Raw genomic sequence first — 26,682 nt, 5'->3', positions numbered from 1 at the left:
TCTGCTTCCCAGCCTGCGTAGGGCTGGGGTCTTCCTAAAGAGGATGCTGGGCAGAGACAGAAAAAGAAAAGATGGAAGTGCGCAGCAACTGGGCTAGACTGGTAAGGGAAGGGTTGAAGAAAGGAGAGAGCTAGCACACTGGGAGATACGGGGAGGATCCCCGATGGTCCGTTTCAGGGCTGTGACTTGGGACCCTGGGCATTTCTCCTCCTCCCCGTTCCAGCCCACCACATCTTGCACCATCGCTCAGAAAGAAGGCCCTGGCAGAGCAGTGGCAGCCTGGGGCGTCATGGGTGCTTACGTGAGGTGGGATGGGAACGGCCCTGCTGGAAATCAGAACCCCCCCTCCCACCACCACCCCCCGTACCTCCTTCCCCAAAGATCTGATATGTTCCCTTGAAGCAGTCCACTTCTGTTCTCAATAATAGTGACAAAGAGTCACCGAAACATTCTTTACTTAGGCACGGTAGCTCATTTTAATCCAACAGACTTTGTATGTTAACAGCTACTTTTTATTTTTTTTTTATTTATTTATTGGACAGAGACAGAGACAGCCAGCAAGAGAAGGAACACAAGCAGGGGGAGTGGGAGAGGAAGAAGCAGGCTCATAGCGGAGGAGCCTGATGTGGGGCTCGATCCCGTAACGCCGGGATCACACCCTGAGCCGAAGGCAGACGCTTAACCGCTGTGCCACCCAGGCGCCCCTAACAGCTACTTTTTAAAAAATGAGCTTGCATTACCTCTAGAGGATACAGCTCACAAAATCCTTGACAATTATACCCATCAATCTCTACCAACATGCTAACTTTTACAAAATCCCCTCAAAACTACGTAAGATATACTCTTTAAAAAACAATGGTATGCTGCCATTTTCTTTCAATTGCGATATCTTTTTTTTTTTTAAAGATTTTATTTATTTATTTGACAGAGATAGAGACAGCCAGCGAGAGAGGAATCACAAGCAGGGGGAGTGGGAGAGGAAGAAGCAGGCTCATAGAGAAGAGCCTGATGTGGGGCTCGATCCCATAACGCCGGGATCACGCCCTGAGCCGAAGGCAGACGCTTAACCGCTGTGCCACCCAGGTGCCCCTCAATTGCGATATCTTGATAGGCATTTAGGCACATATTAAATATCACTGAAATCAGCCAATTTCCTTATGAGAATATATTGGAGAAATTAAATATTGAACAATCTAGATGAAAGAGATGTAACTACATTTGACCAGTTATGGGCTGTTGGGTTTTGTTTAAGCTACAAAAGCCATATTTTTATTTCAAATTTTTTCACCTAGGGATACTGTTCTAACTAGAAATTTTTTTTGAAATGCGACACAATGGAGTGATAATCATACAGAATTTGACATGACAAACTTTGTAGTAATACCATGACATTAAATGAGGTAAAAAAAAATACTTTTACTCAAAATTTTGAAAAACTACATTTAAAACACAGAAGTTTGATACCTCGCAATGGTGTTGGAGTTCTAGAAATTGGTTTTGACGATTTTCATCACAGAAACCTTCAGATGTGTTGCTCTCCTATTAATATTATGAAAATAAGTAGTCAATATTTAATATCATTAGGACCCAAACTAAGAACTAGAAAAAGCAGTACTTTATATATTTATCTGTTTAAATTATTTTTTCAACTACATTCCAAAAGTATTTCAAAAGTCTTATAAAGCAGAGATAAAGTAAAACCAAAATTCATATTCACACAAGACTGGAACGGGTAAGAGCAGATTAAAAAGGGACTAAGGAAAGAACCTAGGTTTAAGAAAAGCTACTGAATACCAGTATGAACACATAGTTTATAATATATATATTATAAGCTACTGAATACCAGTACGAACACAGTTTATAATATATATATAGTATACATATAATATATACTATATATATAGTATATAATATATGTATACTATATATATATAATATATATAAAGACAGATACAGAAATAAAGATGTATGTGTATGCATGGGATAGTATACATATATTTCCTAGCTCTGTCCTCTGGGAGGGCCTAAGATCAATGACACAAGACCAGCGATGAACATATCTACCGTCCGGATTTTGGTTTCTAAATACCACTCTCCAATAAAGGAACCAGGGCTCTTCGGAGAGAGGTGAATTCCAAGGCTGGGTCGGGAAAAGTATGAATGAGACTAGAACATCTTGTGATGTCAGAAAATCAGGAAGTGCTCAAAAAAAAGTGGGGGCATGTGAAAAGGTCACAGGATCCAACTGGAAGGAGCTCCCAATAACCAAAATTGGAAAAAAAATTTTTTAAGATTTTTTTATTTATTTGACAGAGGGAGACAGCCAGCGAGAGAGGGAACACACGCAGGGGGAGTGGGAGAGGAAGAAGCAGGCTCCCAGGAGAGCAGGGAGCCTGATGCAGGGCTCGATCCCAGGACCCTGGGATCACGCCCTGAGCTGAAGGCACACGCTTAACGACTGAGCCACCCAGGCGCCCCCAAAGTTAGAAAATTTGATCAATAAAATAATAACATTGGATTATAAAAAACTCATACAATGTACAGTGAATGCCCATGAATCCATATAGATATAAAATATATAGGGGCGCCTGGGTGGCACAGCGGTTTAGGCGTCTGCCTTCGGCTCAAGGCGTGATCCTGGCGTTGTGGGATCGAGCCCCATGTCGGGCTCCTCCGCTATGAGCCTGCTTCTTCCTCTCCCACTCCCCCTGCNTTTTTTCAATTGAGATATCTCAACAATGCATTTAGGCACATACTAATTTTTTTTCTGTATCAGAGAATTTCCTTTAAAGATTTTGTAGGAGAAATTAATTCAATATTGAGCAACATAACATACACTTTTTCAGTTAATGGCTTTTAAAACAAGCTATAAAATGTACATATTGGTGTTTTAAAATGTTCACCTGGAGAGGCTATTCTAACTAGAAATTGTTAAAAGTCACCACAACGAGGGGATAATCATAAGTAAAATTTGATACAGCAAAATTTCAATTAATTGTATACTTTACACGAGATAAAGAATTTTAACTTAGTATTTCAGAAAACTACATTTGAGGGAGCCTGAGTGGCTCGGTCAGGTAAGCATCTGCCTTAGGCTCAGGTCATGATCCCAGGGTCCTGGGATTGAGCCCCGCATCGGGTTCCCTGCTCAGCGGGAGTCTGCTTCTCCCTCTGTTGCTCCCCCTGCTTGTGCTCTCTCTCTGTCTGACAAGTAAATAAAATCTTAAAAAAAAAAAAAAAACTACCTTTGAGAGACCCAACTTTTGTACCTGACAATGAGTGAGGACGTCCGTAACTGTTTTTTGTTGTTCTTCGTTACAGGATGTGTCAGACATCACGCTTTCCTGCTAATATTTTAAAAGTTAAGTAGTTAATGCTTTACTTTTATAAGAGCCAAATTGAACACTAGGAGGAAAAAACCACTTTACATTTATTTATTTAAATTGTTTTTATTTGTCACCAACTTTTCAAAAGGATTCAGTAGTCTTAATCTAAAGCAGAGACAAAATAAAATAAAAACTCACATTAATAAGAGAATGAAAATGACAACTGCTAATTAAGAGAGGAAATAAGTATTACATCACAGGGACCTAGGTTTCGAGTTTTGTACTGAAAATGAGTATAAACTGCTCTGAACTTCCTACTACCTAAGGAAAAGGGAAGTAAAATGGTTAAGTGCTCACTGTCTAACGAAAGGAAGCAAACAAATTCAGGAGAGGCCAATATTTTTTGAGTTTGAGTTTAGAGGAACTCTACAGTGTACGAAGAATTTAAACCTTTTTCTTTAAAATGGTTAAGTGTTAATATATTTGGCAAATGGCAATTAATATTACTTACGTTATTGACATATGCAGTGTTTGGCTCATATGCATAAAGAACAGTGTTATCGTCATCATAAGCAGGTATTCGTGTTCTTATCTAAGGAAGATGTATTAACAAATTAAAAAGGAAAGATGAAAGACAGAACTGAAAGAAAAATTGAGGACTTCAATTCCACTCTTAAGAAGCTCCAAAAGCCTATTGGTGGTTATCAAAGGACCTTTGTCCACTGTAAATACTACGACTACATGAAAAGATTTACTTGCAAAACTGTTTTCTCATTATCCCAACTACACTTAAGATATCATTTTCTATTGAGCTTAACCTCTTGTTTAACTCAGGGTAGAAAGACTAGTCTAGTAACCCGGCACCAGAACTGCTGTAAAAGCAAGTATTTCTAACCAGGAGAAAAGAACCAGGTTACATGGCTTTTGATTTTTAAATAATCCAACAGTGCCACTCTGTGGACAAAATAGGAAACACTTAAGCACCTATTTTTCTTGATAAATTAATCACCTTAAAAACATTTTTTTGGGAATAGAACAGGGTATAAATAAATATACAAAAAAATAACCATTAAATTTCATTTAATAACAGTATTCTAAGAATGAATTATAAACTATAGGAATAATGTTAAAATAAAGACAGGAGCTATGAAGGCTTTGTTTCAAAACGCATAACCCAAATATGGAATGGGCTATAGATTAGTTCTTATAAAAATATACCGTGTATAGTGCCTTATGCTTTTCAAACTGCTTTCACATATTTATGTCAGAAAGCAATTCTCAGTAGGCAGTTAACATTATGTCCAAAGATGAAAAGATACTGGGGCTGACAGAAGTTACGATAATTGCCCATAGCACTCAGGTGGCATTAATACCCACATCCTTATTTAAATAAAGAAATGCTTTTTCTGTTAAGCCAAATTACATATAGTTTAATAACTATATTTTTACTCACCTTCAGGAATCAAGAAACATGGCAGAATGTGACAGAATTGTATAACAGCACAACCATTTTGAAAGACTGGTGAGATTTTCATGAAGTTACATTAACCCTATGAGCTAGCAATTCAGCTCCTGAGTATTAACCCAAAAGAAATGCTAGTTATCTGTTCACAAAAAACTTGCACATGAATGTTTGTCACAGCTTTATAGATCACTGTCAAAACTCATGAAGTTGTTATTTCTGCATTTCACTGAATGAAATTAAATTCGATTTAGAAAAGAAACAGAGCACAATGAAAAGAACAAAGACAGGTTTTCAATTTGAAATACAAACCACATCAACTTCACTGGAGCCGCTAGACATCTTTTTTGTGCAACAGCAGCACTCCACTTCCCCGCAGTTGGGCCTAATTATATTTAAACTTGCTGGAGAGTTTATTTGTGAAACTGCTTGGTCACCTAGGGCTGGTAAATCACCTACTCCTGAAAAGCAACACACAAAAAAGTTACTTCACACATTACCATAACCAACTTAATAGGGATATGTTCTCAGAACGCCAACTCAAACTGAATTGGAGTCCTGGCTGAATTTTAGAGAGTGACAAAACAATAACTCTTCCATTAGTGATTTAGAATAAACCTTTAAAAATTGAAAAGCTCTGTTGCCACACCTAGAAATAAGAATCGAGATCACACACAAATTCCAAATCGTGAAGTGAATGCTTCACAACTGAAAGGCTACAGAGTAAATGCTGGAAACAAATGAACCAGAGAACACCTAACTGCTTTTTGAAAGGAGCCCAGGGGCACCTGGGTGGCTCAATCAGTTGAGCATCGGACTCTTGGTTTCAAGCTCAGGTCATGATCTTAGGGTTGTGGGATGGAGTCCTGTATCTACTTGGGTTTCTCGCCCTTTGCCCCTCCTCCTGCTCGTGCTGTCTGACTCTCTCTTTCTCTTTCCCTCAGATAAATAAATCTTCAAATTAAAAAAAAAAAAAAAGATTATCTTCCTCCCTTTTCCCTCTGCCCTTCCCCACTTATGCTCTCTCTCTCTCAAAAAAAAAAAACCCTCCAATTTGAGGTGTAACTTCAATTTTTATTTTTTAAACTGGTTGTTTTATTCTGATTATAAGACTAATAATGAATAATTAAACTGTTGTGTTTTCATACAAACGAAGCCTACACAGCAATGAGAATGAACCAACTATTGCTGCACATGAGGATGAATCTCACAACCATAAAGGTGAGTAGAAGTCAGACACAAAAGAGAACATACCGTATGATAAAATTGGGTTAAAGCTCAAAAACAGGCAAAAATAATCAATAGTGGAATAAGTCTTTCCAAACCAATACCTTTAGATATACTGTAGTCACTCTAACAACTTCCTTATTTTCCACCTTGCAGACAGGCCATGATTTATGGAAGCAGTCCTCAATTCACAGATATCTGACAAAGCACACTGCGGAGCAGTCTTGCACCTCTACTTGAACTCTTAAGGAATGAAAATATTGAATTCAAATTTCCCAACTCTAAGAGGATTTCCTAAAATCTCATTGTACTTCTAACAATTTTGTTTTATATTTTATATGTGTAATTTTTCATTATGTATGTTTCACTATAGAAAATTTGGAATATACCACAAGGTACAGATAAATAACAGATTTTACAGCCGACTCTGTGCCAGGCAATGTTCTAAGCACTTGATGTGTTAACTCATTTCGTATTCCTGACAACCCTACGGGGCAGGCTCTGTTATTATCCCCATTTTTCTTAAGAGAAAATTGAGGCTAAGCGAGTTTAAATGATTTATGCCGTTTAAATGATTACAGCTAGTAAGTGGTGTAGTCTGGCTCCAGAGTCTATGGGCTTTACTTACTCATTATTAAAATCACCTGGAATCCCTTTTCTAACAATAACAAAATAAAACCCAAACTCCCACAATGGCCTACAAGGTCCTTACACAGTCAGAAGCCTCCACACCCCTCAAGGAGATCACCGCTTACCACGTGTCCCCTTGCTCTAAGCCTAAAATATTTATTCTCTGGCCTTTTATAGACAAAGTTTGCCACCACTGTAATAGACTCTTAAAATCAGACAATTCTTTACTGGATTAATTACACTGCAGCCAAAACTTGGCTGTAGTTAGACATAGATGCAGCATTCATTGAGTCCACCACTAGACTCCAGACATTTCTGCCTCTGTGGCAAATTTACAAATCACCAATCTTGCACTCTTTGAACCTCTCACTCCTGTCATGACCTCTACCCACAATACCCTGCTGGTGCTCCACCTAGGAGAACCTATTCAACTTCAAAGCTCAACTCAAGTTCCATCTCCACAAAGCTAAGGTGCTAAGTCATCCCATCTGAAAGTGACACTTCTTTCCCCAAAGTACCGGAACACTCACACAGTAATGTTTTCAAGGTAATCGTTACACAAAGGGAAATATCAAACAACATATAGACCTTAAGCTTGGTGCCAGAATACCTCGGTTTTAGGTCCCAGCTCCTCTGCTTACTAATTGTGTGACTTCTCCGTGCTTTTTTAAAAAATCTGTAATATGGCGATAACAGTACAGACCTCACACGGAGTTATGAGGATTAAATGAATTAATACACGTCAAGTGCTTAAAATCACGGCTGGCATAGCAAAGGCACCCACTGTTCGAAACTGTTATTTCGTTATTTGGGTATTCATAACGTCCTCCCCACAGAACTATTTGTCATGGAGCACACAGACAATAAATACTCAGGGCCAAAACATGTAATTTTCGTTCACATTGCACCTGTATACTACAGTTATAGTAACTATTTCTTGTAAACAAATTTTAAATTTTAAATAAGGACATAATGCAAAGAACTAGGCTTTAAAAAATACTCGAATCCAAATTGCAAAATTTGCTCTTTTGCTTCAAGCAGGTATTTAATCTCTCTGTGCCTCAATTTCTTAACTTGTAAAGTTGGAATAATATCTACTTCACAGGGCTGTGTAAGACCAAATGACACAGTTAAGCCCTGAGTATCATCATGTCTGGTTCACAGCAGGCACAGCATCAATTTTAGTTCCTTTCCCTTCTTCGTGTAAGATAAAGTTTCTGCAACAATTTCTTAGAGCCCAACCATGACTGGATTATGCAAAATTATTAACATAATTCATTAAACTCAAAATCCTGCAAAATGAGTTTTTAAAATGAAGCTCATTTGTACTTTACGATAGAAAACCTAAACTCTTGATAACGTAAGAACAAGAAGCCATCTGGTTTTTTAAAAGACTTTTTTTTTTAGACTTTAAAGGCATTTCAAAGGCATTTTTCAAAAGTCATTTGAAGGTTCAGCTTCCAAGGTTGCAAAGCATTCACTTATCTCATCAATTAATCGAAAATGTGAAGGATGAAAACAGCGTTTCACCCGAAAACCACTGCAAAAAATACATAGCAAAAACAAGGCAGATTACAACATACAATTTTTTTTAAACAAAATTGGGTCAAGACACTGTAACAATTGTTTTCTAAAAATCCTGTCAGACTCTTCTGTCCGTATCAAACTTAAGCGACCAGAAAGTTGCCCGATGGAAGATAATGTCGCCCAAACCGTATCCCATCGCCCAGCACTGAATCGAGCCCATGCCCGGTTTCTATAAAACACCGTAAAGAAAAACCGCTTGTAAAATCACTATTTGTAAATATTAAAGTAGTTTAAAACCCTAGAGCAGTCCTAATTTGGGGAGAGCCAGATAGAGGAAAGAAGGAAGGAAGCGATCTCTAACCAAGTCATCAAACAATCGTGCCTTTATTTTCTTTCGCCTCACGTTTATGTATTTACAATAAACCAGAAGACTGCACTGCTACTGATCAAACGAGGTTACCAACAAAGGTTCTAACTCAACGTTTTAATCTCAAAAAAAGGTTTTAACGAATCAACTCGCTAGTTCATCAATTCTTTAAACTCAAAATTCTATAGAAAGTCTCAGAGTCTTGGTAGTTCCTCGCCCCCACCCGCCTTCGCTAAGGAAGAGAAAGGATGAAAAAGGATTTACTTGTCCCAAAGTCAGCACAAAGTACCCAAAAAGCGGCCAAGTCTCAAAAGCTCATAGCTGCTGGTATCCCGGGACAGGCGGCGAGAACCACCCTGAACCACCCCTCTGCGCGATCCCGAAAACCAAGTCCATTTTCTTCGCTCCTGGCAAATCCTGCCCGCCCCGCCCCCCGCTCCGCCCCGCCCCGGAGCTCCCCAACCGTTAAACCAAACCGTATCTCAAAGGTTTCTCGCGCCCACCCGAGAGGCAAGAAAGTTCAAGGGGAGGAAAAAGTATCGCTAAACAGACCTGTTCTGGCATCAGGACTTGCCACACCGCCCTCCGAAGGGCACGGTACCCGATTAGCGGCAGCCAGCGTTCCGAAGCGTCAACGGCCAAAACCGTTAACTCTATACCTTCTCAAACGGTCCTCCCACCGGAAGTCGGGTCCTACCACGTGACACGCCCACCTCGAGGACGCCGGAAGCTCCGGAACTACGCGCGCACCAGAGAGCACGCGGCACTCTTCCTCCCATACGCGCGGCTCTTAACCCACGCGCCTGCGCAATGGTTGGGGAAAGGAACGTTGCTAGGGAGATAGCTGAGGGGAGGGGCTTTGCGTCCCATTGCGCAGCCGGCAGTGCCCGCCTCCGAGCGTCTGTAGCTGGGCGTTCGAGTTCAGATTTCCGCTCGCAAAAGCTGGTGGGATTGAGAGCCGGCGCTCTCATACTTTTGCTATAGCAGTTCCCTTCCTTTATGTCCAGTTACCTATAAAACACTTGCCGTTTGTGAAACCCCAAGAATGCAATTACATAATCCAAGAGAAACTGGTTGTTTAATTGCAGTCACGTTTATTTGCAGTTTCTATACACACTTTCTAGGTAATCAAACTTTTCTGGTACATTTTTTGAGAGGGGTTCACAATGAAACTGTCACCATTTTTACTAAAAATAAATACAAGACTTAAAGTGTTGCACAGCTCTAAAATATACAAAGGCTTGAATTGAATGTAAACGTTGAAAACATCTTACAAAAGAAACCATTTCTACAACAATTTAAAAAGTTCATATTTACAAATATTACAAAAATACAAAATGGATGCAAGTCCATAAACCATTGTCTTTTTGGCCAGCATGAACTGGTTCTAGTACCAAAATAGTTACACTGTAACCTTCTTCATAGTTTTAAATCTTTGTTACGATCTAGTTCTCTAAGTCAGCCATCACTGCAGCAAATGTACTCAATCACTGACCTTTGGCAAGAGCAAACAGTGTGTTTCGTTTGCTACAACTAGTCCATGTCCTCTACTTAGCCAAAAAATGAAAAAAACAACAAAACCAAAAACAACACAAAACAACCCCAAAACACGACAAAACAAAAAGTAAGGAAAAAAAATTTCCCCCACACAACATAGACATGTTGTATAAACATAAAAGAACAAAAAATTAGCATCAGTGCAAACAACAGAAGAAAAGTTTGGATTGATGTTTTTCACAATACCTAATGTGTGTACCCTGCTTCAAAACGGCAGTGATGTTGAAGACAGCCCTCTAATTCTTGGTTTTATATGCTATGTAATAAAGTCATGTAGAATATTCCAGATTACTAAGGAATTCCTTACTTTTTTTTTTTTACTCAGTTTGTTACTCAATACTCTTAACACAGTGAATTTAAAATCCATCATTATTTGGGTTTTTTTTAAATCTATGAAATATAAAATAGACTCTGCTATAGATTTTTAGAGTAAACAAAATAAGTAAAACTATATTATAAGGGTTAGTTCTGTGATCATTACATATAGAAGGAATCTTATTGCCTCACAATTCAAGTCAGTATGTATTTTAAAAAATATATGGTACCATTACTTAAATTGATGTCAATAATAAAAAGGTGACATATTTATTAAAGCCAATTCATGTGTTTCCTATTCAAGATTTAGAATCACGTTTAAAGCCCACATACCTTTCTTACGCTTAAAAAACTCCTAACTACACAAAAGCCATACTGCAAACGAACTGCTTTTATGAAAATTATAAAAGATCACCTATTGTGACTGGAAATGACGGTTTCTTATCGCATTTGTCTAAAAACTTTATTTTTAAAATTTTGCCAAGTGTACTTTTCAAAGCATGAGAAAAAGTTATTCATGTCCCCATGTTGGTGTCAAACCATGCTGGTTTTCTTGACTAATGGGTTCCAATGAGAAATGATGGTCCATTTTTTTCAAACCCCCAGACATTTTTCTTTTAATAAAAAGTATAACACTTTGTAAATGTTCAAATGTACCCTTTACCAGGTAGCTTATCTATCCCAGCGCAAGCACCCATACCCACACACCCACATCCACACACACACACATTCTCCCTCCTCTACCCCGCCACCCCCAGCACCCACTTTACATACAAGGATGACAAGAAATTAAGAAATACAATTTGATAGTGAAAACAAATAATAGAAGACAGACATTTTTTTTCTTTACAAACAAACAAAAAACCAACAGCAATCAGATTCTCTAATTCTCAATCTATAACATCTTAGAAAGTGTTTCTATAGAAAGACAGCATCCTCCTAGACCAGGCTTTCTCCTTCATATTGTATGAATTAAACCAAAGCCACAAACCCCCTTTCACACATCCTACTTTCCCAAATACCACTTGCATAAACTTAAAGCCAGCTGCTTATCAATTTCTTGTTAACTCTGGTCTGTTCTATCATTCTAATCACATTCTATTCTTTTATAGGCCATATCCCTTCTTAGTTCTCTCTACTTTTACCTTGTCCCATTCAAAACATATTCTAAGTACATAGCTGCTTATATTTCTGACATATTTCAAACATTAGTATCAGTTCACGTTAAAATCAGAGGTGTAAGAACCACTTACAGATTTCAACTTGTAACTACTTTTTTTTCAGTTTTAAGACAAGAAAATTCAAGTAATTTCAAGTAATTCAGCTTGTTTCCCTGCCTTCATTTTATCAGAGCACTTGCCCTGACATTTCCTTTCCCACCCACCACCCTCCCCTTTTGCCACCAAGCAGATATAGTAAAATCAGACAAAAACTCATTTGTATGTAGCATTGTGAACCAGAGCTGTTCCCCATTCCCAGTTTAACAGTGAATATAAATAACGCATATACACATACCTATTTCCCAACTATATTGTTCACAGTGTCATTTCTGTTACTTTTTAGGTAGCATGAATCTCATCAGCACAGAGAGAAAGCTTCACTGAAAACTCATTGCAGGTACTTACTGATAAATCAATAGCTCTGTGGCATGCTTATGTTTTATTTTTGTTAGTTAAAGAAACTGGAGCTAATTGCTAAACTGTTTAAGGAGTTTATAGTCATTAGATTATGACTGTTTATGTCCCCAGTAGCCTAATATAAAACATAACCTAAAATTAACTATTGTTTTCCCTATTCATTCTCTTTAAAGCAATCCATTGAAAAATTAAAAAACACTGTCAAATGTTGTTCTTCAGGGTTTTGTGTTGAGAATGATGATTTTTCTCATTGATTAAAAAAAATCAAAAGCATGCTTTTCATTCTGTCCAAATTACCACATGGCAAATCATAGCCATGTGTTACTATTCACTTGTTTGGTGCTGCAATTTGTCACAAAAATGGTTAGGTCTGAATTCATTATTTTAAATTAATCATATTTCAGTATATGACCTCAAGATTTTCTTTATTTCACCAGTTTAAGATTCGTAATTGAGGTTTACCACTCAAAATCATATTGGTGGACATTTAAATATGGTATTTATATGAAAATGGTATTCACAGAATACAATTATTACACTTTATTTGTTGTGTTCTATAAACAGTTGGTGTGTGGTAGATAATCGGCCACATGTCCACTCGTCACTGATAAATCTATTTACACATTTTTATCAAAAATATGGTATTTACATGTGTGTAGTTCTTTCTTCTGAATTTTGCTTTAGCTCATTTTAATGTAAAAAAATACCAAACCTCCAGAGTAATTTCATCTTCTTAAGAATTATGACAGTGAGGGCTTTGTTTTCTGAATAGGCAGCTCTGGGAAAACTTTTTCTAGGTTTCATGAAAAGCAGACGTTTTCAAATTCTGTATTATCAAAAGGAATGAGATTGGGTAAATCAAACTAAGCTAAAGAAAAATATGAAAGACAGTGCAGCTACTTAAAAATGTGGACAATAATCAAGAAATACCATCTTCCATTTCCCCAGCAAATATTTAGGAATTCATTGGTAAGCAGTGATGGTACCCCAGGCCCATGGTGTGCTGACTTCTCCCCAGTCCTCTGTTCTGTTCCTACATCCTCATATGACTAAGGGTTTGGCCTTTGACAGCCAGCCTGACCCGGGCCACCTATGTTGAGCTCTGGGAGGATCGGTCGTCATGTGGGCTCCCATCAGAATTTTCTGTCTCACCCTCAGAGATGGCCTGCATGGGCGCATTGTACAGCCTGCAGCGGACGCTGTAGCGACTGCTGCTGGCCGCAGGGGGTGCTCGGGAACGTCCAACCCTTGCCGATGCTGAGGTGGCAAAGTTCTTTGAGGAAAACCCTTCTGCATTAACTCTTGGGGAGCATGGAGAGAGTGGGGACAATGCCTCGGCCCCAGATGCCCCCTGGTGGGCCTCATGGGTGCTTTGTGGGGACTCAGATGTGAGCTCTCCAGGAGGTTTGGGCAGGATGGGACTCTTCAGGATCTCAGTAGCAGACATGCGGTAACTAGAATCCGAGCGACTTCCTTTCTTGAGGAGTAACAGCTTAAACTCTTCATTCGATGTGTTGGACTTTTTGGCATTTCGGTAGATGAGGCCAGGAGACCTCTGGCTGTTTGGGGTGGTCACGTTGCTGTTGGGCAGAGTGACAGAACCAGCGCTGCTGCTGCTGCTGCTGCTGCTGCTGCTGCTGCCAAGAGAAGCCCTTGATTTGCTTCGAGTGGACATATCCCCAGAATCTTTTCTTCCAAGTACTTTCCTCTTGGACCTTTCAAGAAAAGGAAAAGTCTCAGTCCATATACATTTTTATGAAACTAAAAGGGTTAAGTCACATTCATGCATTGTCCTTAAAGAGCACTTTGGTGTACCCTACCTGATTAGATAGGAAACATTACGACTTTGGAGGTGAGGAGTGAGATACATTCCTTGCCCTTATAGCACTCACAGCCTGAGGGAAATTCTCCAATAACCAGGGGATGTAAATTAGGTTCTGTAAATGACCATCTCACATAATGACTAATGTGCTAGCTAGAGCTTCTAGAGGAGGATTTATTAAGATGTTTTACAAGAGTATGAGAAAATACTGCTGTCTGACTTCCGGTTAGAGTGTAGACAGTGAAGGACTGTACCTTTCTTTTATTAAATCTGTCTCTGCATTACAGATAAAATGCTCTAATGTGTGGGGGTGGCTTCCAGTGAATACTAGAAGAGCAAAGTGGATAGAGGTGTGGATGGGATGGGATTAGCCATAGGTTGATGGTGGAAAGGCTCGGGCGATGAATATGTGTGTCGGGGGAGGTACATTATAATATTCTGTCAACTTTTTAAATTTCTCCATATAAAAAAATTTCTTATGTGGCTTTTTAAGTAAACCAATCCATTTTTGGCTATAAAGACAATTTGCTATAGCTGCTTGGTAACATCAGTGTATCAGTCAGTAAGCCAACTTTCTGTGAGAAGCTAAAAACCTAGACTACCTCTGGAACTCTTAAATCTCTATATACTGTAAACTCTCAAGAAAACAAGGTAAAAAAAAATCAAGTGTCATCCACAAAAAAAAAGAGGTCATTCTTGTCACTGTGCTGCACATAAATAAATCCTACACAAATGCAAATCTAAAATTAGCAAGCTCTGTAAGTCTACCAAGTAACATAGGCACCCATCATCATGTTATTTCTTTTGAAAAGTGAATAGATGTAAACTTAGTGAATCTTCAGCATGATTCAGTATGTTGATAAATATTGGCAACATGCTCTTTCACCAACCTAAAAATCTATAGGGTAGAGAAAATGTCAGCTTTGCAGTTGGAGACCAGCCTCATTTGGGTTCACTGAAACCTTTGTGGTTATTATCTCGCATACGCCAGTATCTGGCACTCCAGTACAGTAGGAATTTCAAACTGACATTTGCTTTTAGCATTACCATATTCAAGACACTAAAATGTTATTTTAGCATCAAAATTGAGTATGTGAGCTATAGGTATCTCCACTAACAAGGAACAGGTAGAGAGGTTTTAACTGACAAGACTGAATAAGAAGTGGCAGCACTGAGATTCAATTCCAGATGTTTCTGACTCCAACTACTTACGTTCTGTCCACTATTCCAGATACTAACATTTGGTCCTTTGGGTAAGAACTTGGCTCTTTAACTTATATAGCATTTTAGTAACTTGTCCTAAGATAAAGTGGGGTGGGGAGATATAATCGGATCTTAGACTACACACAGAGCAAAGAAAAACTAAGCTGATTATTCACTGAGTGGTGAGGTGTGCCTGCTAAGGTATATACACACAGAAGGTGTTTCTCATTGACTCCTTTAAAAAAAAAGGCTGTTGAAGAGCTGTGCTCCTTCTTTATGAGAAAACCACATCAACAGAAAATGCAGGTTCCTTTTAAAAGCAGAATTCCAGGGTTGCCTGGGTGGCTCAGTCATTTAAGTGTCTGCCTTTGGCTCAGGTGATGATCTCAGGGTCCTGGGATTGAGCCCTGCATCAGGCTCCCTGCTCAGCGGGGAGTCTGCTTCTCCCTCTCCCTCCACCCCTCCCTCCGCTCATGCTATCTCCCTTGCTCTCTCTCTCAGATAAATGAATAAATCTAAAAAAAAAATAAAATAAAAATAGAATTCCAGGAAAAATGGCAGGCTTCTTGCAAAAAAACTTGCTTCGAAAAGTATGACTTCAGGCATGCCTGGGTGGCTCAGTTGGTTAACCATCTGCCTTCAACTCAGGTCATGATCCCAGGATCGGATCAAGCCCTGAGTTGGGCTCCCTGCTCAGTGGGGAGCTTGCTTCTCCCTCTCCCTTTGCCCCTGCCTCTGCTCATATGTGTGCGCGCGTTCTCGCTCTCAAATAAATAAAATCTTTTTTAAAAGTATAACCTCATAAGGTAGAAAAGGCAGTTTCCAAGTTGTGTCCCTTGGGAGTCCCATGTAGGTCCAAGGCCTAGTGGAAGAAGGTAGTCATGCTTGTGAAAGGAGCAGGCACAGCAGGACTGGATAGCTCAGTCTAATATGGGTTTGGCTGCCGAGTGCGAGTTCCTGCTCTTTTCGTCAGTCACAAGTTGTAAGGAGTATATATTTTGGCAAACATGACCCTTGATTGGGGGGTGGGGGGCAGGTGAGAGAATGTGAATGGGCAGCTTGGACACAACAGTGTCCTAGAAAAACAGCACAGAGGACATCCTCTGTTCATGGGATTTGGAGTATTAATTTTAGAGAAGGCCAATGTTATTAAAGAAGTTTAAATTTTAGGAAGAGGGGAAAAAAGGACCAGTGATTAGTTCTGAGCTATGAAATGGGCGGGTTTATACACTGTCTTGTCTCAAACTTGGGCTCTGACTGTTCAGCGAATCAACTTGCATCTCCGCTAGTGGAGGATTACAGCTGTGAGCTTTTTTGGTTGTTGTTGTTCAAGAAATTATTGCAGTCAGAGATTACAACAGAGTTTGAGCTTTCACTCTAAGTTACTTAATCACAAATTGTTTTCAAATGAAAACTTGTTCCAGGATGTCTTTCCTATGGAAAACACCTCTCCCTTTAGCAGTTCTTATGGAAGTCTCTCAAGTGAGGTCGAGCTAGATATAAAGGCTCACAATTCCCCAACAGAAATACAGGTCTATCAGTCTGATGTGGAAAACTGTCTTTTCTTTTTTGCTGAATGTATCACAAGTACACAAGGCTTTCCCATATTTGCATTTGATGAGACGCATTGAAAGAAGCAAAACGTTTGGTATTAATTGCCTCACCTGTGAATGACTGCAAACAAATCCTCTGTTGTACGAGGTTTGTTTGGAGACACGAACACACCTTCCGCTTCAGCCTGAGAGTCTTCACTAAGTGGCAAAATCATGGAGTCATCACTCGGTGATGATTCTTAAATGAAGAACAAAAGCATCTTTAGGAAGAAGTTACCAAGCATGCGGCTGTGTTTCACTGGCTTGCGGCATCAACAAACAAGTTACCTTACTGCTGTTTTTAAAAAGAGAGATTATCTGTCGCAGCTCAGTCCCTCAATAACAAAAACTTTGATCTCAGTTGTTTTAATAAGTGAAAAAAAGGTGGAGGGAAACCAACACCGGGGGCTGCACTGTGCTATGGGGAACATAAGAAAGAAAAAGACATCATGAAGTGCCGTGAGACACCTTTCCACTGTGACAAAGGCATCAACAACTGACCTTTCAGTGAAACCTCATCCACACTTCCTTGGGTCTCCTCTGCTCCGCTGTTATCAGAGGCACTTTTGGCTGAAATACCTGAAGCAATGTTTTCCTGCTCAAAACATTTTTCAGGGCATGAATTTGCAGTCGATAGCTCTGCTTCATAGCTGATATTCCCAGGCACTTTGTCATGGTGGCGGCTCATCCCAAGTTGATGCTTACGTTGATAGCTTATGTCTGCGGGTCTGGTTGGTGAGTTTGACTGAGCTGTGAACACATCCACAGACTCAGGGTACGCAGCTTCCTCCCAATCTGCAGAGGACGGCTTCTGCCCCTGTGCTAGGGCTCCATCTGGACCAGCTCCATATTGTAGTACTTTACCATCCAAATCATTTGGGCGGGCAACAGAGACCCTCTGAAATCCTTCTGTGGGAAAGTCACAATTTTTACTTGGTGTGTTTTCCGGAATAGGCTCACTCTCCATATGTTTCTGGTCTTTTGTGACACTTGAATCTAGAAGATTGCTACCAGCTGAGGTTGTTGTTTCTGGGTCACAATGATTCTTTACATCAAAAGTATGTTTTTTCTCTAACTGTAGTTTATCTGGTCCCATCTCAACTGCAGAGGAGTCTAAAAAGGTCAGTATGGTGTCTTCACTGGAGTACTGACGTGATACTGACTTCTTAGTCACATGTGGCTTAATCTTACCTGGAGACAGGGCAGCCATTGTGAGAGTGCTGTCCTCTAAGTAGGAGAGATCTGTATTGTTGCCCTCTTTTTGCTTCACTTCTTCAGACTTGCTGATGGACCTAAGGTTAACAGATTTCAGGACTGTCGGTGTAATTGCAAGGGACGGTGGAGGATTTGACCGCAGTGTTTCTCCTATTGGGTTCTGCTTACTGTGAGTAAAAACGTGCAGTGGGTGACGGTGGTGGAATGGTTTGTTCAAGACACTATGAAGAGCACTTAGGTCAAGATGGGTAGGGGGTATAATTGGAAGTTCAAGGTCTTTACTCAGTGACAGAGCTCCATCTTTTAAAGAGGGTTGTTGTAGTGAAGATTTCCTTTCTGGGACTTTCGGTTTTCTTTTGCTACCTCCAGGAGACAGTGGACCAGAAAAGAAAGCTGTAGGGAAAGAGGAGGTTGGTGTTTCAGACTGGCTCGAATAGCCACTTGATGGGGATGCCAAGCCAGCCAGCTTTTCTGGTGAGGCCAGTTTAAACTCATTGTCAACAGAAGGAAGGGATGGGGTGGTGGCTCTTGATTCTGACTGGGATGTTTGGGATTCAGAGCTCTCTGGAGATTTGATGCATTCAATAACTGTGGTACCCGTAGCAGTGCTTGAATTAGATAAAGATCTGTAGGGATCATTTGTTTTCAAGTCATTTAGAAGCCAGAGATCTGCATAGTGAGTTGATTCAGCACCTTCATCTTTGAATGGTGGAATATCTGAAGTGTCTAACTGAGGTTCCTTAATACCATGTTCACTCTGGTTCATCCAAGAAGATTCTTGCTTGGTGGGAAGGTTGGCATTTTCCATTCGAGAAGGCGTGTTGGAGAAATCGAGAGGCAGCTTCATTTCCCTGGAACTGTGAGGCAGGAGCTGGCCACTGCTTATCTTTGGTTCTTTCTTCTCAGAAGTGTCTGCATTTCCATCGGACTTCCTCAATGATGAACTACGTTTAGGTGGGGTCGGCTTTGCCTTTGGTTTCCTGAAAGAGATGCTTGGTCTCCCCTGCCTCCTGTGGTCTAAGTAGTCCTGCCAGGCACAGTCCGGAAGAGTAGGAGGAACCGCAATGCCCTGGCCATTCTCTGGGCCCAGGGCTGCATAGTGACAGACATAACTCTTACTACCTTTGAGACCGCAGTCAAAGTGCATGGAAGTATAGTATCCTTCTGTGTCCACCGAAAAGTGAGAACTAGTGTCTGCTTTGTCTGATGGAGACTTTTCCAGAAAGCTGTCATAAGTGGCCATGCTTGTGAAGCTCGGGCAGCCCAGACTGTCTGCCTTGGGGCGCTCAGGACTAAAATCCTGGCGGCAGGAGGCATCGTGATGGTGGTGTAGATAATTCCACTCACTGTCACTGGTGTTGCTGTTGTTGGGGTCGTCCAGCAGATCTGCCACAGTGGAGGTAAAGGAGTTTGCCCGGTGGCCTCTCACTTTATCCAGGTGGTCATTGTACTGCTCTGTCACGAAGACATTGGCGTCCTCATTAGCATGAGGGGCTGTGTTGAGTGACAACTCTGAGTCACAGTGTGAAGAGCCAGTGAGAGGAGGAGAAGCTGCAGGAGGGATCGTCTCTGAGGTCTGTGAGGGGCATGTGGAGCTGCTCCCACTCCAGTTGCCACTTGATGACTGGTGGTCATCTTTCTGGTCCATGTGGCTGCTGAGGAGGACGCCAGCCGTGGAGATGCAGTGGATGGGGCTCCCGAAGGTGTCGGAGTTGGAGGAGATGTCACAGCTGCCAGAGTCGGCAGCCATTCGGGACAGACGTGACCTCCCTCTCTCATTTAACTTGTGCTGAGGGCTGTGAAGATGTTGAGAACAAGCCAGGCCCAAAGCAGCCTGGTGTTCCTGTGCACTTGGGCTGCTGGGGGCCTCACTGCCATCATTTGGGGTTCTTTCTTGGTCGCCCATGAAAGGCTCGCCCTCTTCATATGCTGAGGGTTTAGCACCAACTTTGGGCTCAGCATCCCCACCTCTGTTGCCCTCCCGGGGAAGGCTCCGAGATCTTGTACGGCTGCTCACTGCAGTAGTAAACATGGTATCGCCTTTGTCTGCCAACGCAGAGATGTTGCCAGCAGAATGAGAAAGGGAAGCTGCAATGCTTTGACCCCTTTGAGCTCTGATTCTCCTTCTGGATGGAGCAGCAATCAGAATATCTTCAGTTTGGCACTCTGAGTCTCTGGTTCCAGACCTCCTGTTGACAGTGTTGGAAGGGTCTGGATTTGTGTGCACAATCACATTCCTTTCCCTGGCCACAGGGGATTCATCAGAATCTAGGGCACATGGAAAGCATAGTGAGGTATTTCATATATCAGCAGACTAACAGACATTGTGAGAGATGTCCACAAATCTGGGTGGTGGCATGTTGGGTCATTCTCTTTGAGGAAAAAAAATCAGCATATAAAATTAGGAGAAAGTTAAAATGCTTCGGGGAATTGTCCCTTTGCCTCTCTGTCTCTACATACACACATGCATGCGTGTGTGTATACTAAAAGAAAATGTCTTTAGATCTTTTTGTGAATTCTCTCTCTTCACTATCAAATTACTTTGCCCCAATAAGTGACTACTATTTTTTTAAAATTAAAGTGCATTTTGTCTTCTTGGCCACTATTCTTTTTTTATTTTGTAATATATGCCCAGCAAAATAAAACTCTTAACAATTCATTTTAAATAATGAAAGAGATGTTATAGTAATGATAATAATAATAGTAATAAAACATAGGAAGAGATTCCTAAACACGTGGAACAGAAAAAAATAGAAGAGTAATAAAAAGGAACATGTTATCAATATTCAATATTTAATTGAGTATGCTTAAAATTTACCTTTTTAAAATAATTAATGCCATAAAAGTATATCTCTCTTCAAATAAGGTATAGTTTTCTAAAAATAATATTTCATTGAATCTTGTTACTTTTTATTCCATCTTAATAAAACTTAAAAACCAAAGTATTACATTTCAGCCATAAGACCTGAACATGTATACCTAAATCCCTAAGGTTAAATCTTCAGTCAAAAACAGAGATTAAAAAAGTAATACCACCCGGCTTGCTGAACACAGAACAAGTACATGCCATTTCAAAACCCCTACAAGTTACAACACTGAGTATTTTTAAGGAGGCCGATCAAAAGGCCGGCTTCCATTTCATCTCCTTCTAATCGACACCCGACAGAATGTTAACCATTAACAGTTTTATACTACACCTATTTCTTGTTGGACTCTTCTGGGGATACCCGAGATGGTTTTCCTCCTCCTCAGTTTTCGTCTCCGCTGTAATACGGATTGTGAATGAACAAGAGAGCAGCGTATACTAGCCTCTCTGTCAAAACCAACTCCTGCAACCCACAAATAGGTCTCGTTAGCCTTTAGAAATGGCAAACACATTTTCATTTGCTTGGAACACAGTGATATTTATTGATTGGAAGTAAAGGAAGAGTTTGGATTAAGCCTGTGAATAAATATAAGGGAGCCCTTATTCAGCTCTTATTTAAATTACTCTGCAGTACATTAAGCTTTACTTCTAAATGCAGCTCTGCACAACAGCTTGCACTGCCAAGAGTAACAAGCAAAGAAGGAAAATCAAAAGAAAGAGGAGAGAAAAATAACATCAAAGAATCACTCTCACACAGAACCAGCTCCTGAAGGACTTACAACCTTTAGTTACTACTATTTACTGGTCTATTTCTGGGCTCTCTGAAGCTCTCTTTGCATAGTAGATCCAGAGCCAAGATGTTAACCTGAATTAGTTCAGCTAACACATCGTGACCCATTTCTTCCTTAAAGCATCTTTGTGAGGTTTTTTTTCTCTCTCTTCCCATTACACCCCAACCCTACACACAACACACACACACGCGCACGCACACACACACACACTTCTTCTGTGAGGAGAAAGTAGCCTAGAGATTTGTTTTTAAATCATCATGTAACTCTTTCTGCTTTCTTCTACTGACTCAGTTGTGTACTTTCTGGTATGGCACCAGTGTCTTATCAATATAAAACAGGAATACAAGGCAGTCCTCAGTTCTATGCTTAAGTGGATCTACCTTCTCTATCAGCTGTAAATGAAGCTGGAATTCCCAGTCTTTACAATGAGTGTCTGTTTGCTTTTATAAATACAGGGGCCAAACCTTGATGCTTGTTTGTTTCTCTCTCCATAATCACATTATTGATACACTACTTGCAGTCTAATCAAAACTAGAATGGTGAGGGAGGAGGTGAGGAACTCACACTCCTGTCTGGCACAGGCATGTGCCATGGATTTTTCAGAGTGAGCTTTGCCTTAGAAAGTCAGGATGCCAAAAGTACGTTGGAATCTGGTTGCTTCATCATTTATCCTGATCGTTACGCATAGAGCAGGATGGCGTGTTAAACCTTGGCTCAGCTGTAAAATGAAGCAATTTGAGTTCTGCTTAGCATCATGATGACAACAGTTTCTAGAACTCACTTTGAAAAAATCTGTGAGATATCACATGATGAATAATTATAATATTATTGGAGAATTCATACTAACAGAATTTTCCTTTCTTAGCTCCAACCAAAAATTAAGATCTTTCATTCTACTCATAATAATTACAAAACACATGGCACACAGACACACTTTATGTTACATGGACATAATTAGCAGCTTTCTCATTGAAGCTCTTGAAATCAACATATAATCTGGGCTTTAGCCTGAGAGTTCCTGAAATAAAGCAGAAGGAAAGATCTTCACTTTTCCTGAATCACAAGACCCATAATCAAAGAACTAAATTTGAAAACAAGATTTACTTACAGTGCTATGAAGAAAGCAGGTGCTGCATATAATCAAATGTTCCCAGAAGGGAAAGTTAGTTTAAAAGGATGCCAAAATGATACATTTGACATCTACCTAACCCAGCCCATTTAGATTATGGAGATCAGATAAAGTATGCATCCTTAGAATAATTTATCCTGCAAGTTGAGAAAGTCATCAGGAAAATTACTCTTAGCTCATAACCAGCTGATCAACCAGAATTTCTGTTTTTCAGGAAGGACATAATATCTATCCCGGATTTCTGGTTATCATTTGCTCCCCACTTTATGTGAGAGAAATTGGAGTGGGATTAATAATAGCCATGTCCAAAATGCATCTCGAGCGACATACAATCTTTAGTCACATGGTACCAGGATAAAAGTAATAACCTGGCCATTGTGAACTTTTCAATATACAAATAAATTAAAATATAACTATTAGGTTTAAAGAAAGCCCAGTGGATAGATCATTTTCTGTCTTTGAAAGTGAGAACATTTTATAACATTATTTCAGTTACAGCTAAGATTACCACCAGATCCTGTCCTGGAATCTGTAGTCGCTACGGAAAAACTTTTCAAGAAAAGCCTGGACAGGCTTGCCTTCGACCTAGACTAACATTTAAACTCTCAGTACGCAAGAAGAGGAAAGCAGAGAGGAATGTAAGCCAGGCTGGCTGGATTAGAATATAATTCAGCCTTCATCTTTGAATCCACGTATTTTTAGGTCAGAAATCACCAAAATCAGTGCAGAAGTCTAAACGATCTTTTAAACAAGCCTACCTTCATCCAAGGAAGCCTGAAAACAGATTTTATAGTCGGTCTACAAGATCATTGCTTGCAGTTTGAGAGACCTGGGGTTTGCTGTTTTCTTTCTTGCTGTGCCATGCATCATTATCATATGACTAATCACTGCCGCTTTCTCCATTATTTCAGTCAGCTATGACCAAAGAGCTATTTGGTGACTTTTTTCAAAAAGAAACTGTCCATCATTTACATAACAAGCGGCCCAGCACAGCATATGCAAATGGATGTTCAAAACCTGACAAAAGCATATTGAACATCTTCTGGGTTGTATTCTGATAAAAAAGGTATTGCTTGTTTACAAAGCGGTATTCTTAACTGGTCTGCCCAGCAGCACAGGTTTTGAACATATTTAAAACACAGAATATTGTGACACAACTGTCCCTAAGAAAAGAACAGAACGGTACCAGTGACATTGATGGGAATAATGCAAGAAGAAATCACTTGGGCATCTTGTTTCATCTTCTCCTCTGGTGTTGGGAGAGGCAGTGCTTTGCTCCAGTTGGTCTGCTTGTCCAGTGTCGAGGGGATATTATGTACTGGGTTTTTCGGCCTCTGCCCTAACATGACATCTGTATCTTCATCCTCCGGGGGATGGGACTGCAAATGAAGTACATTCAGACTTAGCCAGAATGGTTTATATGTAAGCACACATACCAAGGAATTTCACAGTTTAGTTAAGAACAGTGAGGTCAGAAATAAGCTTTTAGGTCTAGGAGAAATAGTAAGCATGACTAATTGAAAGTTATAATTTCAAGAGTCCAGCGACACAAGAGAAAAAATGGACTAATAAACATGCTTTTCAGGTCAAGTGGAATTAAAGAGGAGAGGCAAGGTGGCCATAAGTCCCCCAACTTCAAACTGAAGAAAAATCTTAGTCTCTAATCCAGTGACAGGTAGATTCTGGATATCTATCTCCCTATATATTCCTAATGAAAGTCGTGAGAGCTCTGGATGACTGGGATCAAAGGGAGAAGATGATTTAGATGCCTATGAAAGGTTCAGAAAATGTGCCAGAAAACCTGGAGTCAGGAGACATTCCAGAACACATCACCTGAAGGACAAGCCTATCTAATCTGAGAGGCAGGATTAAATCCCAAGGAGTTAATTTTACTGCAGGACTATGGCATTTGTGAATAACATTTCAAAAATGCAGTTTCATCAATACTGTGTGTACACGGAAAAGCAGCCCCCCTCCCCCACTTATTATAGTGGAAAATACCAAAGCAGTTAATGGGGAGAAAGATTCAAGCGGATTTCTTTTTCAAATTTGGAAGAGTAAAGGGTCTTGGTTTCTTTCAGCTGTTGCAAGTGGGAAGCTTTTCTTCTGGTTGTGGAGTTAGAGGCCTTGACTTCTGCATGACATTTGAAAATTCTCCATCCAAGCCCTTGATAGATATTAATATTATCTACCTTTTATTTCAGGGCTGGGTTCCTAACGCAGATTATTAAAAAGGCTCCGTTCCAATTTTGATTTAGGGGTTGGGCTTTTTTTTTTTAAAGATTTTATTTATTTATTTGACAGAGATAGAGACAGCCAGAGAGAGAGGGAACACAAGCAGGGGGAGTGGGAGAGGAAGAAGCAGGCTCATAGCAGAGGAGCCTGATGTGGGGCTCGATCCCACAACACGGGGATCACGTCCTGAGCCGAAGGCAGACACCCAAGGACTGTGCCACCCAGGCGCCCCTAGGGGTTGGGCTTCTGAACCCGATTATTAAAAAACCCAGTCTTCATCACTGACCCTAGTTTTCTTTCTTTCCATAATTTGGAGGAGGGTGAGTGTTTGTATGAAGTAAATATTTTTCCCTCTTATTCCAGCTAAATTTTAATAATATTCTGTCTTAAAGTCATGAAAAAAAATTCTCATCCTCACATTTGGAAGCATCATGTCCTGCTGACTCAGGATTTTACATACTTTCAAACTGTTCTCAGGTCTTCTTAAAGAGAAGATTCCAGAGCCACTTGTTTCAGTTAACCCTCCAGCATTTGCTTACCTTTTCAGAGGTATCTGCAAAGCCCCCCAACACACCCAACAGGAAATGATTACCCCCCTTCAGAAAAATGTGTTCGCCATGAACATTTTAGTAAAACATTGCAACCTTCTTTCTCTCTTCAGCTTTTGTGCAGATTCCCAGCGAAGCGAATAGCTCAAATAAAGTTGGAGCACAAAAGACTTTGTTTCCTAGGTAACTTCCAAAAAGAAAAAAAAAAGTTTGGTGCATGCAAAAAGAGAGGCAGAAAAAGAGGGAGAAAGAGCAAGAGTTGGAGAGAAACCCCCACCACCAGAGGCCACATTTTGTAGGCGATTCCTTCCTTGAATAACAATGGACTGGGAAACAAAGAAAGAATAGTGACCTGACTACAGGCTCTGACCAGCAGCCAAAAGCCTGTTTTATTTAATGGCGACAGGGACAACTGGCTGGCAGAGAATCTTTTTGTCCTGTTCTCTTTTTTGATTTGAGAAGCTGAACCTTCACAGTTCTGATAAATACAGGGCAAGCTGGAATTTCTTTCCTTTGAACTATAAGGTCCAGGAGTGGCATTAGGTGATGCCCATCTTGAACAGAGCCTTACTTGCAATTTAGTGGGGGAAAGTAAGTGGGAAAGAAAGCCAATGACATGGCCGTCTAAATTTTATTTAATTCAGGTTAGGAAAATATTAGTCATGAAGTGGGTTTAAAAGAATACCTGTTAGTTAGAAACAACAGAGTTTGCCATAGTTAAAAGAGAGAAGGAAGTGTCTGGAGAGAATAGGATAGGGCTGTGATGGAATGTTCTCAGATCCAGTACCTTTCTACTCCATGGGGTCATGTGGCAACACTCAGTGGGGGAGGGCGAACGAGTGCTGTTAAACTATGGACATGAAATGCAAAAAAAGGAAAAATTAAAAACATGCACACAACACACAGTACACCCTGGTTAAGCCAAATCTAAAATATTAATGAATGAATATACTGGGATGACTCCCTCCCTTCCTTCCCTCTGTATATGTCCTTATTTTATGAGAAATAGCATAAATAGTGGCTGAGAGCACAGACTTTGGAGCTAGACTGTCTGAGATCAAATCCTGGTGCTACCATTTATTTGCTGTGTGACCAGGGACAATTACTCAACCTTTCTAAGGTCAGTTTCCTCATCTGTAAGCTAGGGAAGTAATAGCATCTATCTACCCTCCAGGGCCGTTTTGAGGATTAAACGAGTAAGTCGACAGAAGAGACTGTGAAGAATGGTGGCAC

General features: G+C 40.2%; 2 protein-coding genes across 7 annotated transcripts in view; both read right to left on the bottom strand.

Annotated features, from left to right (window-relative positions):
- Positions 1-9,245, bottom strand: part of SCML1 (Scm polycomb group protein like 1) — a 15,069-nt gene extending 5,824 nt beyond the window's left edge. Inside the window, exons 1-5 of one of the 6 annotated variants that reach the window (XM_034649224.1) lie at positions 8,804-9,244; positions 6,120-6,258; positions 5,101-5,249; positions 3,838-3,918; positions 3,270-3,347 (exon numbers count right to left, since the gene is read on the bottom strand). In XM_034649224.1, the coding sequence (XP_034505115.1) occupies positions 3,270-3,347; positions 3,838-3,918; positions 5,101-5,130 (189 nt within the window). In that variant the 5' untranslated portion in view covers positions 5,131-5,249; positions 6,120-6,258; positions 8,804-9,244. Of the gene's footprint in view, positions 1-3,269; positions 3,348-3,837; positions 3,919-5,100; positions 5,250-6,119 lie in introns of all 6 variants that reach the window. The other 5 variants (XM_034649226.1, XM_034649227.1, XM_034649222.1 and 2 more) reach the window with 5 other exon arrangements.
- Positions 9,246-9,625: 380 nt separating this feature from the next.
- The window catches only part of NHS (NHS actin remodeling regulator), a 340,052-nt gene continuing 322,995 nt past the window's right edge, over positions 9,626-26,682 (bottom strand). The window contains exons 4-9 of the mRNA XM_034649781.1: positions 26,237-26,299; positions 23,853-24,045; positions 21,078-21,209; positions 17,167-20,148; positions 16,738-16,864; positions 9,626-13,763 (exon numbers count right to left, since the gene is read on the bottom strand). Of these exons, the coding sequence (XP_034505672.1) occupies positions 13,139-13,763; positions 16,738-16,864; positions 17,167-20,148; positions 21,078-21,209; positions 23,853-24,045; positions 26,237-26,299 (4,122 nt within the window). The 3' untranslated portion in view covers positions 9,626-13,138. The remainder of the gene's footprint in view (positions 13,764-16,737; positions 16,865-17,166; positions 20,149-21,077; positions 21,210-23,852; positions 24,046-26,236; positions 26,300-26,682) is intronic.

Source organism: Ailuropoda melanoleuca, chromosome X (assembly GCF_002007445.2).
Source record: "Ailuropoda melanoleuca isolate Jingjing chromosome X, ASM200744v2, whole genome shotgun sequence".
Classification (NCBI taxonomy): domain Eukaryota; kingdom Metazoa; phylum Chordata; class Mammalia; order Carnivora; family Ursidae; genus Ailuropoda; species Ailuropoda melanoleuca.
This window is presented reverse-complemented; position numbering and strand designations above follow the sequence as displayed.